A 15986-nucleotide genomic window follows, 5' to 3' on the forward strand; every position below is an offset into this window, starting at 1 on the left:
GGCGGGAAGGATCACCCGGGCCCCTCGCCCGGCGGCGCAGGGGCCGGGCAGTGCCCGGAGGCTCGCGGCCCGCCTGAGGCGGAGCCTCCCTCAGGGCCGGTGGCGGTTTAGGGGCCGGGGGACATCCCCTGCCCTCACCTTGCCGGTGAGGGGGGCCGCTACCCCGCGATGCCGGCAGGGAGGGCAGGGCCCTCCCCCGCGGCCGGGCGGGCAGGGAGCGAGAAGCGGGGAGCGGGGAGGCGGGGCCGTTGAGCGGGAGCGAGCTGCCCCCCCTCGCGCCTGCCGGGCGGGCGGGCCGGTCCGGGCCGGTCCGGGGCGGGGCTGGCTCGGGGGCGGGCAGGCGGCGCTGGTCGCTGTCCTGGGTGTTGAATCTGCTGCGGCTGCCGCTCGCCGGAGCCGGGGAGCGGCTGCGGGAGGCAAAGGGCGGGCGGGCGGCATGGAGTGAGGGCTGGCGGCGGCGGGCAGGGGAGCGGGACAAGCCGCCTGCGATGGGCCAGGCATGATGGGGGCGCTCGGCTCCGTCCTCCCGCTGCTGCTGCCGCCGCTGCTGCAGGTCCTCGCCGCCGCCCCGCGCAGTCAACCGCCCTCCGCCGGAGCCGCCGCCGAGGCGCGGATCGGTGAGTGGGGCGAGGGGCGGGAGGCGTGGGGCTGACGGGGAGCGGGGCCGCGCCGTCCCCTCGCTCCCTCCGCTACTGCCCGAAAGCGTCCTCAGCGGCAGCTCGACAGGCCCCCGGCGGCCGCGCCCGCACGGCTGCCGGTTAGGGGGCCCTCCTCCGGTCCTTCACCACCGGCTCCCGCTGAGGGGCCCCGTCCTCCGGCCCCTGACGACCGGCTCCTGCTAAGGGGCCCCTTCCTCTGGTCCCTCACAACTGGCTCCCGCTGAGGGGCCTCGTCCTCCGTTTCCTTATGGCGCGGCTGCCCGCTGAGGGTCCCTGTCCTCCAGCCCGTCACGGCTGGCTCCCGGCCCCTTACACCTCCCGGGTCCCGCGTCTCCCCGCCGGTCCCTGGTCACCCCGAGGCCGGCCCAGGGCCCCAGCTGCCCCAGCGGCGCATCCCGGCGGGATCTCTGGGGACACCTCCGAGGAGCCGGTCTCACCAAGTCTCCCCACATGCTGAAAACTTCCGCTGAGACAATCACGAGGCCCCTAAAGTCAAGGTCCACCAGTGGGGAGTTACCAAAAATGCATCCAGCCTCCACATATTTAACCCTCCTCCCAGTTTAGTGGATTCAGCCCACTAAACTGTCCTCATATTTGGAAACCACAGGAAATCCCCAGGCCATGAACCCCCAGGTGCAGCCCAGCCTTCGCTGGTATCCACCCCTAAACTCATTCTGCTGGAGGTGGAAGTTGGCACTGGCTCCTGGTTAAGGCTGTTTTAGAGGTGTCTAAAAATACCCAGTGCTGCCCGGTGAAGACCATTAAACAGCCTCCTTCTGTTGAGACGTTGTCTGACCAACCCCTTCCTCTTTTAGAAGATACCATCTGCAATAAACAGCCCCACCTACTAAAATGACCCACACTAACACAAAGGGATCCTGAAAAACAAACTCTGTGTGTTTAAGATCAATGCTATTCTCCTGTGCCACTCTCCCTGGCAGTCCTTTCCTTACACTGAGACAGTCATGACTGTAAGCTCACCAGAATTTTCTCCAATGATATCTACTAATATAGTCAGTCTCATTTCACTTACAGTATCTTTCTGAAACTCACTTTAAGTCAAGAAGGTTATAACTTGGAGAATTTTGTATTTTTTCCTAGTTTAATATCAACCTAGAGTGGTTATGTGGATCAGACAGTGAAAGCTAAACTAACTGTCCCTAAGAAATCTTTTCTAAGACAAAAAAGAAAATTACTTTAAGAAACAAAGGAAGTCTCCCACAGAAGTATCAGTACAGTCTTCCTCATGTACATTCTGTTTATTAAGAAGGAATTAAAATCAGCTGACCATGTTTTTAATGAGGCTTCAGTCAAGTGGCAATAAAAACGAGCTATTAAATAATTGCTTTAGTGAAGGTAGTGATGCAAGGTTTTAAGGAGAAATGATTTGGACTCCTCTCTCCTGGTTGCTATAGATATAGACTGTTTCTCCCAATCTGCTGAGGAGAGAGCTTGCATAAAAATATTGAAAGTAATAGCTGTAATTTTTACCTTTAATAATGCAATAGGCTATATATCGTGCTTTCAAACTGGTCAGATTTTAATTCTCTCTCCCTAAACATAAACTGCAAATCAATCTGGGTCACAAAATATTTTTCAGCATGTTGTAGCTACAGAACAATGTCTGTATGTTTGTCACTTCCCTGCAGCTTCCCTGTGCTTCTGCCTCGGCAAGGATGCCTGCCTGACAGTTAAGGCTGTCCTTGCGTGGAAGGGAATGGGGGAAGAGCAGGCTTGATTTTACACAGTGAATCCAGTGGTCTGGGAGGTATAATTCAGAGGTATTTCAACAGCAGTAAAACAAGTTGAGCCTCTCTACTTCTTGCTGAGATAGGGAACTAACTGATACCTCGTGCATCTCTGTGAAAGATGGGAAAGGATTTATTGTGTTTGACAAGATGCAGGAAAATATTTGCATTGCTGGAAGTGAAACAGCTTTAACTGTCTCTTCACTTAGAGTTCCTTTATTTCTTTTATTGACCAGTGTTTCAGATGTCATTAATCTTGAGTTCAAACTATTTATTATAATAGATTTGGTTCAATTTTAGACTGCAATTTTTAGACACAATCAGGAGATGCAACTGTAATTTTACAAGGTATCTGAGTTTTGGGATTATTTGTGGTTATAGGTGGAAGATACTAATTTGGTTTCTTCTTGTGCACAGTCGCATCTTCTTTAATTGAAAATTGAATACAGATGCATTATGAAACCTCTATAATATGTGCTGGAAACTGCCTTAAAAGCCATGTAATTATAGAAATAGTTTTTTATTAGTTTGTTCCTGTAAGTGTTTCAGAAAGTCTTCCTAAAAGCTCATTCAGAAGTAGAAGTTCATAACCTTTACCATTTCATAGGATGTTTTAATCCAATTTCATTCTTCTCCTCTTTTTTTTGGTCAACTTTTTTCTGTGCTTTCCAATATAGTAATCATCTCCCAATGGTGACCTATTTATTTTGTAACATACTTACAAACTTGTTTAAGAAATTGGAAGTTTTAAAGTTACAGTTAAATAAGATAAAAGATTTGGATTTGTGCTTCTTCTGCCTATATAATTAATGAGGCTTTATAGATTGTTCCTGTGGGAAGGTGTTTTTATAAGATGCTATTATCAACAAAAGCACATATTCTTCCATTTCTTGACATTTATAGTAGCATTTTAAATGTGAACAAATGAGAAAAAGTATAGCCCTTCCCCTCTCTCTGTCCCTTGCCCAGGTATAGCCCAGGAGAGAGACTCTTTATCTTTTCCGCAGAAAAAAATCAGCTGAGTACAGAGTAGTGTTCATCGGTGTTTGATGAAATACTGGGGCTGGGAGTTTAATATTCTAAATAAGTCTTTACTTGTTTATAAGACACAGTCCATTTAAGATTATGGAACTTCTTTTTAAGTGTTTTACAAAGTAATCATCTGTGAACAATATATCCTGATCATGTTTGCTGAATTCCACAGATTTGGGTTATTCTGCTTCTGTAGCAATGGTTGTATGGATTTTTTTTCAATGAGACATGTTCGTATTAGCAAATAATAATGCTGAGGAAGCAGTTAAACTTAAAATTCCTTCCAATAAACACTAAGCAGTTACTTCAGTAAAAATTGGAGCTCCAACAATTAAAGAATTTTCATGCAGTTGTACAGCTTTTTAAGTAGACTAATCTATTCAGAAAGTTGCAGTGGTATTTTATTTTCATATTAGATAGGCTGGGTGAGGTAGAGAACTTGGGAACAAAATAAACTGTGAACATTCTTAGTCACATTATTTCATTAGGCCTAAAATAACAATACTTTACAGCAGAAGTCATCCCCATATGTACCAGAAAAAAGTGTGTGCTTGCTGCAGTGCCTTCACATTGACCTCTAATGTGTAAAATGATGCTTATAACCTTCAGTGAATATAAGTATAATTTTGCAATATAATTTGATCTTTTGTGCTGCATGCAATCCCATTTTTCGGTCTGCATTTTCTTCTTAAATGAGTACGTTAATATGCTGTGGAAATTTCTGGAAGCAGTTGTTCCATACACCATGTAAAAGTTCCTTCAAAGTTGTATTCAAATCATCATATGCTAAATTTTTGCAAGTCAAATGTCCGTGAATTTAGTTTTTAACTAAGAAACAAAAAGACAAGTCGGTCACATTTTAGCTTGTAAACATGAAATATTTTTCTAAACCTGTAGCTGTGAGTTCCTGACACATATAGTGAGAAAAGATGGTGTCTATCCCACATTTCACTAGGGTTTAAATGTAATTGAGGATAGAAACTTTACTCAAAGACTTTTAGAAATGTTACATGTTAATTGTAGGACTTTCACAAAGTATGGTGTGCATGTTTAACAGCTGAAAAAAATATTTTAGACATGGGTTAGGAGTTTCAAGTGGTTAAAGTTGATCAGAAGTAAGAAATGACAAGAGCAGGCACTTCGTTTACCATTGGTGGAAAACATTTCTCCAGTGTTGATTCTTAAATTACAAGAGAATGAAATAAAGAGTAGGACAGATGAAAAAATACAAATTTTTTGGCTTTTCAGTCAGTGCTTCAAATACAATCCAAAGGAAGTAGTGACAGGGAACTTTTGTCTATGGGTGTTTCATGGGGAATAGCAAAAAAGTATATCTTGGTTTAGTTCTTGTTGGGTAGATGTTACCATAACAAAATTAACATAACTGTTGTTCTCAGCCATCATTGTCAACTGTCTTAGAGATCTATAAGGACTGAAATTTTGCTTCTTGCAGCAACTCTGAGCTGAGCTGAAGCTCACCAAAGTCAGTGTCCACCTTCCCATTGACTTCAGTAACATTTGGATCAAAATGCTGGTTGAGGTTTGTAGCAGACTGGCTGAGAAAGTAGGGGAATTACAGTCTTACCATCTGTTCAATAGATAAAATTGCCTGACTTTCCAGTTACATTAATTTGGAACTTCTCATAGGCACTCAGTTATTTTGATATCATGTTGATTTGATGTAATTATTGATGATGGAATGTAATATATGATATAATGCTAGCAAATAAAAATACCAAAAAAAAATTTAATTAAGACAATGCTATGTGCTCAGAACATGAAGGATTCAGTGTAGGAAGCTATATGCGTCCCTTCATCAAAAGTATTTTTGTATATTCTAGAAATGTTTCTTAAGTAATCAGTTATGTTAGAAAGCAACTTGAAAGTAGCTTGATATCAAGGCATGTGTATCTGTTAGTTCCACTGAATTAAAAGTAAGAATATGCATTAATGTTTTTGGCATCATGCCATGACTGTTTTACAATATCTTTTTACTATCTAACTTGTTTTTGTTGAAAGTTTCAAATAGACGTGAATTATTTCTCTGTCAGTAAAAGAAAGTCATTGCAGGGTGCTCTACAGGTTGTTCATAGGATGGAATTTCTAGGGAGATTTTTTTTTCTTTTTGTTTGGTTTAGTGATTGAGAGAAAACAGACAAGTTTTTGGAAATATAAGCTCATTTCTACTTCCTACCTGAGTGTATCCCAACATTTCTCTGTATTTGGTGAAATAAAAGCAAATATTTCTACTTGTCTTCCTTCTTTTTTTGCTACCAACGAATAATACTAGTCCCTAAAACTTTCATCATACCATACCATCATCATACCATGCCATCAGTCAGCCTATTGAGAGGAAATTAGGTTACTTCTAGTTGTTAGATCCTGGAATATTTGGGCAGTTCTGTTAAATAGCAAAGGGTAGTTAATGTTGACACACTAATGATAAATAGGCAGTTGCCTGTGTACATTGTCACAGTGAACAGCAATGCTTATAAACATCAGCACGGAGAGACTGCCATTAGTGAGAAAAGGGCAACTGCAGTCCCTGAAGGTAGTGGAGTCCACTGATAAGCAGGGAATTGAGGTCTCCTGTGTCGATCTGATTTCCATTGGCTGGAAAGAGAGCATAAGAACACAAGCTCAGATGTAGGTGATTACCGTCGGTCATATCCATAAGATATATCCATAAGGAGACCTGTGGAAGCCAAAAGGCACTGTATATTCCAACTTCCTGAAAACAATATATATTTTGGCCTCATCCTACTTACACTGTAACCTAAAATTTAGATAAAATCTCTGAAGTTATTCTTACAAAATCAGGATACATAATGTCTTGCTAAAATCTGTGTTGGTCTTTACAGGCAGATTTAGGAGGGCATTCAATAAAGACTAGAGGAAAGATCAATTTGGTTTTGGTGATAAAGTTGGCAACGGAGGGAAAGTATCGAAGAGGCAAAGTCCACAACTAGTCTCCGTCAAAGACAGGATGCTGAGCTGGATGTATATTTGGTTAGGCTCAGCATGGTCATTATTAATAAATCTAGGAAGGCAGTAAGTAATATTGTTGCTGGTCAAACAGCTTTGTTTGCTAATGAAGAATAAGCAGGTGAAGATGCAGATGAAGAAGAGCATGTTTGCAGGGAAACAATCAGAAGAGATGCCAAGGAATAGAGGCATATTGGGAATGTGGATGTTTAAAAGAGGGAATGAGAAATGAAATGTTTAGTAGAAGTAAAATTATTGTAATTAGAGATCAGGAATGGAGATTAGTGAGTTGTATACGATCTGTAAAGATGTAAACTTAAGATTGGGTGGAGTTACTTTTTCTCATGGAGCAAAACTGAGATGTTCAATGGATCAGTTTGAGGCATGAGAAAATGAGGCAGGGTGACAAGAAGGAAAAGGGATTCACAAAATAGAAATATTGATTTATTCATTTAGGCCAAAACTGTGGCAAAAATGGAGTCAGGAAATGCATATAGACTATGAGAAACTGCTCTTGGAAGAGAAAGGATTTGTTTCTCTTAATGTAAGGGGTGGGATTCATCTAACTAAATGTAATTATTTGAGCTAATCACTCTAGGCTCCTTTTAACCTATATCTAGTTTATAAATTTCAATTAATTCTACCCAACTGTACACATCTAACGTAGACCAGATAAATGTCTCCCTGAATGCAGCTATTGCTTTCTGCTTAGTAATTGTCTTAATATGTTTCCCAGGCTAGGATGAGTATCTGGCTGTAAATATCTACATGGTAGGTACTGCACCTTAGCTATTCAAAAATCAGATGCTCAGGTTAAACTTGGGGAGAGGTAAGCACATTTGGAAAGTGATTCACCTGTCTCTCCTCATTGAGGCGAGATTAATGAAGTAGCTTAAACTAAAGTTATGTTGGTTGAGGATCATCTACTACATTACTTCAAAACCACAGGCATGACTTTGAGATATATAGGTCTTGCAAGTAAGCTGTTTAGGAGGGTCCTGTGAGTAGTCAGGCAGGTTTGTCATGTAAGGGATTGAAACAAGTGAGGTGGCTGAAGGATATTAGCAGTCTGGAAAAAAAATTTCTCTGACAAAATCACCCTCTGGTAATTGCAAACAAATGAAGGTGACCTCTGAATGAGACAGAGAAGAAACAAGCATAATGTAATGAACAAGTGAAGGGAAAAAAGCAAGTAAATGAACAGAAGGTCTGCAAGTAAGAAAGACAAATGGTAGGGAAGTCTGGTATTGGAGAGCGGAAGAAAGGGGACCATGAAGACTTACTAGTTTTGAACAGTCAAGAGAAAGCATAAAGCGCATGGAGGTTAAGGTGTGCATAGGATTACTGAGTTTTCTTATGTGAGTTTTAGGGGCTTTATTTGTGAGGAGGTTGGAAGGGTTATATTTTTATCTCAACCATTTCATAGCGTCAATACACTATAGCAGCCCCAATAACAGTATGCCATTCAGAACAGCTGTGCACATCAAAAAATTAGGAAACTTTTTTCTGAAAAGATTAGAGGGGCTTAACTTTATAGAATTTATTCCTTTTGAGAAGGAATTTTTGAGAAGTAAAGTAGCTTAGTAAATTGCTGCATCTTACTGCGTTTTTTCCTATAGTTTCTTTCAGTGAAACATACTTAAATACTAAACATAGTTTGTTGATGCTCAGTCTCTCTGAACAAGAGAGTTAGCACTTAACATTGCATACCTATTTTGTTTCAAACTAATACGTTGATAACACAAGCTATTTTAACATGTAAAATTCAGTAACTAGAAGTTTTATGGGAAGTACAGCTGGTTGTAGTGGGTGTAAGGTCTTTTCTTTCAGTCATAGCTTAACAGCATGCAATGATGGTTACATAAGCTTGAAATCATAGCCAACAAGTACAAGGTAATGCACAGAGATATGTGTGCCTCCCAAAATGTAATATACTTCCAGATGTCCTCATAGAAACCAATGCAACTGAGACCAAACACACATTACATATTATAATAAGCTTACAAAGTTCAACAAAAGTCAGGAAATATCCGGATACATGTAAAAACCCCATTTTTACTCCCTTCCTCCCTCCCAATTAATTTTTGATTGCTCAAGTTTGAACCTCAACAAATTCTACAAAATACCTTATGAAAATCAATCTTGGATGCTGAAAAACTGATAGACCTTTTGGACTTCTGGCACATACAGAAATCTTCTGCTCTCATTATTCTGCAGGAGATAATTACCTGTCTGTCTGTTGCTGTCCTAAAAGGGCTGAAGATATTATAACCTTTCTCATGTTAATATTCTGCTCTGTTCCAGAAGGGCTTTTCTCTACAATTTTTTTAGCTGGTTAATACGATTCAGTTAGACTCAGAGTAGTTGTTTCAGACAACTGCTTTATTTCATCTGGAAGGTCATGCCTCATCTTCAGGCCTGAGGAAGAGTTTGTGTGTTAAGAAATTGTCTGTGTTTTTTCAACTATTATCAGGCTGCAGCTTTGCACTACAGAATGTTTGACAATAACAAAAGTTTATGGTATTCCTGCCAGTGACTGCTTGATCTTGCCTTTGTAAAGGGTATTGATTTGGCAGAAACAAAAAAAAAATGGATCTAAGTCACAGCCTTGCTCACAAGCAGTGAAAACAGTGCTGGTATTGCTGCTGGTATCCATGAAATGGCAACAGGGAGATGGGTTTGGGGATAGGATTTGTTTATGCCACTGTTGCCCCTGAGCTCTCCATGGCATGAAACTTTGACTTGTGTTCTTAGAAAAGATAGTCTCCTATTAACCTGACCTCTCTTACAGAATTGATTTGTAAGTTAGACATGAAATTCTATTTACTTTTCAGTGCTGAATTAAAAATGTGGCATCAAAGATTATAACCCTTGATTAATGCAGATTAATCACCACCAAAGAATGTGAATGTCTATTCTATTTTTTAAAGAATTTATACATTATGGTGTATTTCTCTTGGCAAAATGATTTGTTATAATTTTAGTTTAGATTGTGGAATAGTTTATATACTTGCTGTTTATATTTCAGCTTTATTTGATATCTGATATGATAGATCAAATATCTTCAGTGAGCTATTACTCATAAAATCTTCTTTCCTTTTCTAAATTTTAGCACAGCTCAGTATGTAGTCAGTGCAATGCCTTACTTACACCAGCAACATTTTATACCCAACTTCTTCTGTGACCTGGCCTCAAGTCTCATTCCAGTTTCTCAGCTAAACACTGTTTCTTACTTTCATGGTATGACCCTGTGGATTATAACAATTCCTTCCATTTGTTGGAGAAGGCTGTAGTCACTGGTGACTATCCCACTTTTTACTTATGTCCTAAAGGAAGAAAAAAAGGAGGGGAAAAGGTAAATTTAGGAATTATACATCTGTCATGACTTTCTGGATATAGCTGGGTATTAATGAAGACAAGGTACCAAGGTAAATAGCATCAAGCATTTAGGCAGGTGAACACATCTTGGAGTTAGCGACACAGTTGGCAGAGATAATGCCCCCCAAATTCTTCAGCACAAGGTATTCCTTTTAGATTTTGGGTTGGTTTTTTACCCTTGAAGTCTGGATTCAGATTCTGCAATTTTCCCTTTCCTCAATTATGAAGTGAAATTTCAAAGTTGTTAAAATATTCTTGTTAGTACTACCTATCTGGAGGTTTATTTTGGTTAACTAGGTCAGCTCATAATTACAATTTACCAACATACATTACATGCGGGGGATGATTTCCAAGGACAAAGGGCAGCTATAAAATTGCATATTCAAAATAAATGGATTAATAATGAAAACAGAAATTTTGAAGGAAAAAACAAGGTAACTGATGCTATCTGGTGAATTTCCATCTTAAGATAAGCTGCAGAAAAATAAAACAATCATGTTCTTTGGGAGCAATCACTCACACTTTTAGACAGTAAAAAATTTATAATGCTATAATCAAATAGCATTTAAAAAGCAGAATGGGAAGGTTGTTTTAGTACAATATCTGTTTGGTTTTATGCCGCCCAGCAAGACAAAGATCTACAGTGGAGGGCTTTTTTTTTTTTTCTGTCCATTTGCTTTTGTTTCTCCGAGTAACACCTGCTCTAACGAGTTTATAATCTAAAAGTAAATGAGAAGGGAGGAGGAAATGGACACAGCACACAAGCTTGAGAATAAACAGCTGTCAAATGGCTGACATTTTAGAATGTAGAACACACAGTTTTTATGAAGGATCTGATTCAGCGTGAATGAAGGAGCTGATCACACCCGGTTGTCAAACTTTCCTAATTAAAGAATTACTTTATCATCTTCAGATTATGGAACTATTTTCATAGTTTAGCAGATAGGGAAGAGCTCTGATATGATCAGCTACATGGTGATGGGGTGGCTACGCAGGTTGTTAAAAGGAGCATGGTTGTGCTTCTTTCTCTTGACTTGCAGTTTAGGGAGGTTCATGCCAGACAGACTAAATTAAAGAGTGCTGCATGTAAAGGGGGGATGAGCCTCACCTAAGCCTCTGCATGAAGCTGCCAGAATCTGAATTTGGGTGTACATATGCTTGGCCACCTAACGCTTCTTTAACAGGGTGGGCTTTTTGTCATTTATTATCTTTCTTTTTGTCCATCCAGTATTATAATAATACTAACTTGCTTTCAGATGAAAGTTCATCACTGCACAAGGAGACTCTGTTATCAACAGAAGTATATAAAATACAGCCTTTTATGAATAGCTTCACCAGTTTTCCTGAAGTTGTTTTTGTGTTTGATGTAAACAAGAGTGGTTGCAGGTTCAGTTCCTTCTGATGTCACTGATATTAGTCCAGAGTTCCTGGATTTAAGGTGATTTAAGGCATCAGATATTTGAACAGGGCTTGCCTAGAGCTGGTTTTATAGAATATGTTTAGCACTATTTAAGACAGAGTATTAGCAAATAAATATTTGAACATTTTCCTTCTAGTCAATTTTCCATTGTCTCTGTTGCATTCTGGAAGATAGCTTTGGCTTGGGAGCGCCCATGTTTTCCTGCTATTTGATAAAGATACTCTGCTTAACTCTTCTCAACTGAGAGAATTCTTCTTGCCGAAGGATGGGCTTTGGTGGTTTGACGGTGTATCATCTTGCAACCCTGATCCTGTAGGATGGGGTGTGAGTGTTACTTTGTTTGGGATTGTCACTCCCTGGAAAACAGAGGGCGTAGTGTTGTGTAGTTTGCCAGCCACACCTGAGTCACTCCCCAGTGTTAAACAATGTTCATGTACAAATGAAGAGAAAACAAGTATTCTACTCTACGCAGAGTTCAGTAAAATAACTATTATATAAAGAAATAGGTGCAGAAAAAGATCATATAACATTATTATACCTGTAATCCTGGTTTGGCTTCACCAGACTGTCAGATTAACCTAATTATCAGAATGCTTAATGAAATTTCCCAGAGACAGCTTATTTTTGGTCAGCTTTCATCCTCCAAAACGGGTACTGACTTAAGGTGAAGAATCTACCTTTCTACTGTGGTTTCTGTTGAGTGAAGACTCATTCATACCTGGGACTTTTTTCCACCTTCCAGTCCCTTCAGCTCTTGTCAGCTGTGCTAACAGAACTCTGTTTGACCAGCTTCACCATTGCCATGTAACCTTTGGAAAGTCCTTCCCAGCTGGGCAGATGTCAACTAAATACCAGTTTGTGAAAAAAAAAAAAACCAAACCATTTACAAATTGCAGATACGACACTTCCTGAATGCACGTTAGATAAAATGCATAACTTTCTTATAAAGTAAAGCTTTAGAAATTAATTATACAAATGTGTATAAATGAAAGCAATGAATGCTGATAGAGACCAGATATGATGGCAAACACAAAAACAGAAAAAAAGGGGGAGAGAGAGTGCTAGGAATAAATAGCTTTTAAATGTCGCAAGCTGGAAGTTAGCAGAATATAATAATCTCTGTTATGCTGGAGTCAGTGTACAATATCTCTTTTTCCTAGTCTTTGTAAGTAAAAAATCAGCGAACTGGCAGCTTTGTTGGAAATAGATTAATTTCATTATGTAGTTTCTTAACACTAGCTCATTCTGCAGTATTTTACATTATATTTATTCATAATCTATTTTTAGTTACATTTCATTTGTGAGTAATGTATGTCAGGTATTATGATGATTGTTTTTTCACGTCATAAATCACAGGAGAGCTGTTTCTATAATAGTTTATTACCTGAAAGCTATGATTAAGTCTGTCTGTTTAATTTTGGTTCTGATTACCAATGCAAATACTTAGACATGTGCCTAACTATAGGTAAGTGCTATTGTCACTTAGTAAACGAGACTGTTCACCTGTTTTGCTTTCAGCATGGGAAAAAATAAGTCACAGCAGTTTTGATTATACCTGGAATTTTTGTAGAATCAGGACTTTTATTTCACTTATTTCCTTTCTAATTGAGCACTTTAATAACACCAAAATTTCACATGCTAGAAAAGTTTGTAATAAGAAACTTTATAGTACTGTCACCTGTGTACATTTTTAACGTTACTTAAAGAATTTGTATCATTTCCAAATAAGATAATAAGAACAGGTTTTTTAAAATGAAACTAGATAGGAATTCCTCAAATTTCTATGAATTTGCTATTTGGAGTGCTTTCTGCAATAATAATACTTTGAGTGTTTCATTTACTTTTTAAAAATTGAATGGCACACCACTTTAAGATGAGTTAGAAGCTTTGGTTTTCATTCTTACCCGATGAGTAGGTATCAGTTGACATCTGGGAAGGACTCTAAAAACCTAGATTTGAGAAGATGCAAGTTAACTGAACATGTCTCTGAAACCGGATTGGTGCCAAAAATCCACTAACTGATGCTTTACAATTGCATGAAAACTGAAAGAGGTTGTTCCTTCTTTTCCAAAGATGATCCCCAGTATGCATATTACCAACTCTCCCCCAGAAGTATGACTTTAACTTTGGACCTTAAAAGATCAGCAAGAGAACACCAGATATCATGTAGTTATAGAGCAAATAAATATAAGTTCCTGTTATAATCCCCAGGTGCCTCGTGAATGATTTTTGTATTCGCTCTGCAATTTCTCAGTTCATATATTATCTATGTGTAGTTATTCTCCATATGCGAGAAACTGGAAATAGCTTTTTATTCTTGGTCTCATCTCAGGAGGTGCAAACTTATATCTGCAAATATATCTTTTTGCAAATCTAAGTTTTTTTTTTTTAATGAAGATGATATATTGCTATAGGATAACAAATTATTAGGAATTTTCCCTTAGAGGCAATTGAGAATTCTCTCCTCAGAAGAGAGACTACTGGGTGGCTAAGGGGAAAGAAAGTAGGACACACCACAGCAAGTGAGAAGTCATTATGGAAATAGCTAAAAACTTTAGTTCACCTTTTCCGTTGCATTCTTACCCATGCTGAATATAAACTTGATTCCTCTGAAGAGTTTGTCTGTGCTTTTTAACTTGACCTAGAGCTCTCTTAAGACAGTGTTCAAATTTAAAGGGCTTATTGAGAAGATGTTACTGTAGCAACAATAAAGTAATATTTTTCAGATTTGATAAAAAGCTTTAATGTCCTTCTTGACTGAATCTTTTCCAGATTTCACAGTAAGAATTTTCTTCAATGTCATGTATGGTATTTGTGGAATGAATTATCAAAAAATAGTAAGTGTTGCAAAGAGGAAAAAGGTGGTTTCAGATAGTGACTTTTGTTTTTAAGAATCTTACCTACTGTAATATTTTGTCATTCCATTATATGAGGCTTTAAAATATTAATAGAATCATGATTCCCTTTTTCTGTGCATCTGCTGAGGGACACCTCTCTGTTGGTGGATCAGCTCTCCAGGCTGGTATGATAGGGTCATCTGACAGTGGCGGATGGTTGACAAATGGGAAGGTCATACCAAGACGAGTGTTATGGTGTATTGCCACATTCTTATCCTCTTTCCCTCAGCAGCTGCTACTGATCACTGTCAGAGACAGATTTTGGTCTAATTTGATATAGCACTTTGTATGGTTTACTCCAAGGAGACTTTTGACTATCGCAAACTGAGTAAACACAAATAACATCCCCCTGAATAATGCCTCTGTTCCACTACAGACTGATGGGATAAGAGACTTGCAGTCCTGAGGATATTCTGACTAACGATAGAACAATTCTGAAGTGGACAAATATTCTAGATGCACATATCACAAACTTTCCTCAAAAGAAAAAAACTGTATAGTCATAGTAATTCTGAATCAAAAATTGTGATAGTATTTGCGCATTAGGCCCTGAAATATCAATACTTTATAAGAAACAAAATGAAGTGGGTTTTTGTTGGTAAACTGATAATACAGAATTTCTTGCCACTGTGGGCAGAAAATACACTATGATGTTAAATGTTTTTTTTTAGACTTGTGTCACAGCCAGAAGTCTCTAATCTATATTAAAGTGCTCCCACTGGGTTCCTATGGCCATGGGAAGTATATAACTAACTTTGGTAACAGAAAAAACCCATGACTTTGCATTATACTTTGGATTTCAGTACAGATGAGAAAGTATGAATGGAAAGATATTACATCAAGATAGAAAGCACATTTCAAGTATTATGGGCTTTTGAGCTGGACCATTCTACCCACCTAAGCAATACCATCACTTCAGCCTTCTGCCTGTTGCAGCAGGCAGCAATTTAAGACTGCATAGCAGTTCTGTATGGTAGCATGTGAAAGCTAGTGAAATCAAGTTACATGGACTTTTGAGTAGGCGAATGTAAGTGGGATTTGGATATGCCCTTCAACTAATTTCTTTGCTCTTGGCATTAGAAAGGAACAGGACAAGGATTTGTTTTATTTCTTGTTTTAATGACTTGTTTTTCAATAATCAGTTACCCTTCTTTCTCATTTTGGAACAATGGTCCGGTACTGTTCTAGAATGATGTGTGCCATTCATAGAATTGTGGTTTCTGCAACACTTGTGTAATGTGGAGGTTTTACGTGAGTGCTGGTGAGTTCCACCACTATTCAGTTTATGAGAATTTGTGAGCTACTAATCTGGGGTACTGTATTTTGCACATAGAGAAATATATATATAATTAACAGAAGTAAATGGATTTTTTTTTCCTCAAATGGCTGTGAAATAATAAAAGTGTACCGTTGTGCATGACATCTGTGTGAGAAGATTAAATTGCAAGCAAGCTGAATTTAAAGGGAAAATAGCTCTATAGCCACTCAGAAAATATGTAATTGAATAAAGTAGAAAGAGGTGCAGCAGGTGTATATTTTACTGATTCATCATGCTCTTATACCAGATTGGTGGATATTGTAACCTCAGCTGAACGCATTTTTTCATTGCCTTGGTTTACTTTCACAAATGAACAGTCTTTAAAAATAGTCAGGTGTGGAGACAAGCAAACAAAAGATGATAATATTGATGATAAAGGCAATACAGCTTCAGGAAGATCCATTAATATTTGTAACCTTGAAGTCACTCAGTTTAAAGAAGTGTAACTTTTGAAGGCTTCTTTAAAGGAAGAAGGTCAGAGATTTTAACTAAAATGAAGCATCTCTGTTCCTTGTAACAGTACTTCTAGTTATCTGAATATGCAGTTTA

At 39.0% G+C, this 15986-nt stretch overlaps 1 protein-coding gene across 1 annotated transcript in view; it reads left to right on the forward strand.

Annotated features, from left to right (window-relative positions):
- Positions 1–297: 297 nt before the first annotated feature.
- PTPRN2 (protein tyrosine phosphatase receptor type N2) overlaps positions 298–15986 on the forward strand; it is a 674564-nt gene continuing 658875 nt past the window's right edge. Inside the window, exon 1 of the mRNA XM_075144119.1 lies at positions 298–617. Coding sequence (XP_075000220.1) covers positions 500–617 — 118 coding nt within the window. The 5' untranslated portion in view covers positions 298–499. The remainder of the gene's footprint in view (positions 618–15986) is intronic.

The sequence above is a fragment of the Calonectris borealis genome, chromosome 2 (genome assembly GCF_964195595.1).
Source record: "Calonectris borealis chromosome 2, bCalBor7.hap1.2, whole genome shotgun sequence".
Taxonomy (NCBI): Eukaryota; Metazoa; Chordata; class Aves; order Procellariiformes; family Procellariidae; genus Calonectris; species Calonectris borealis.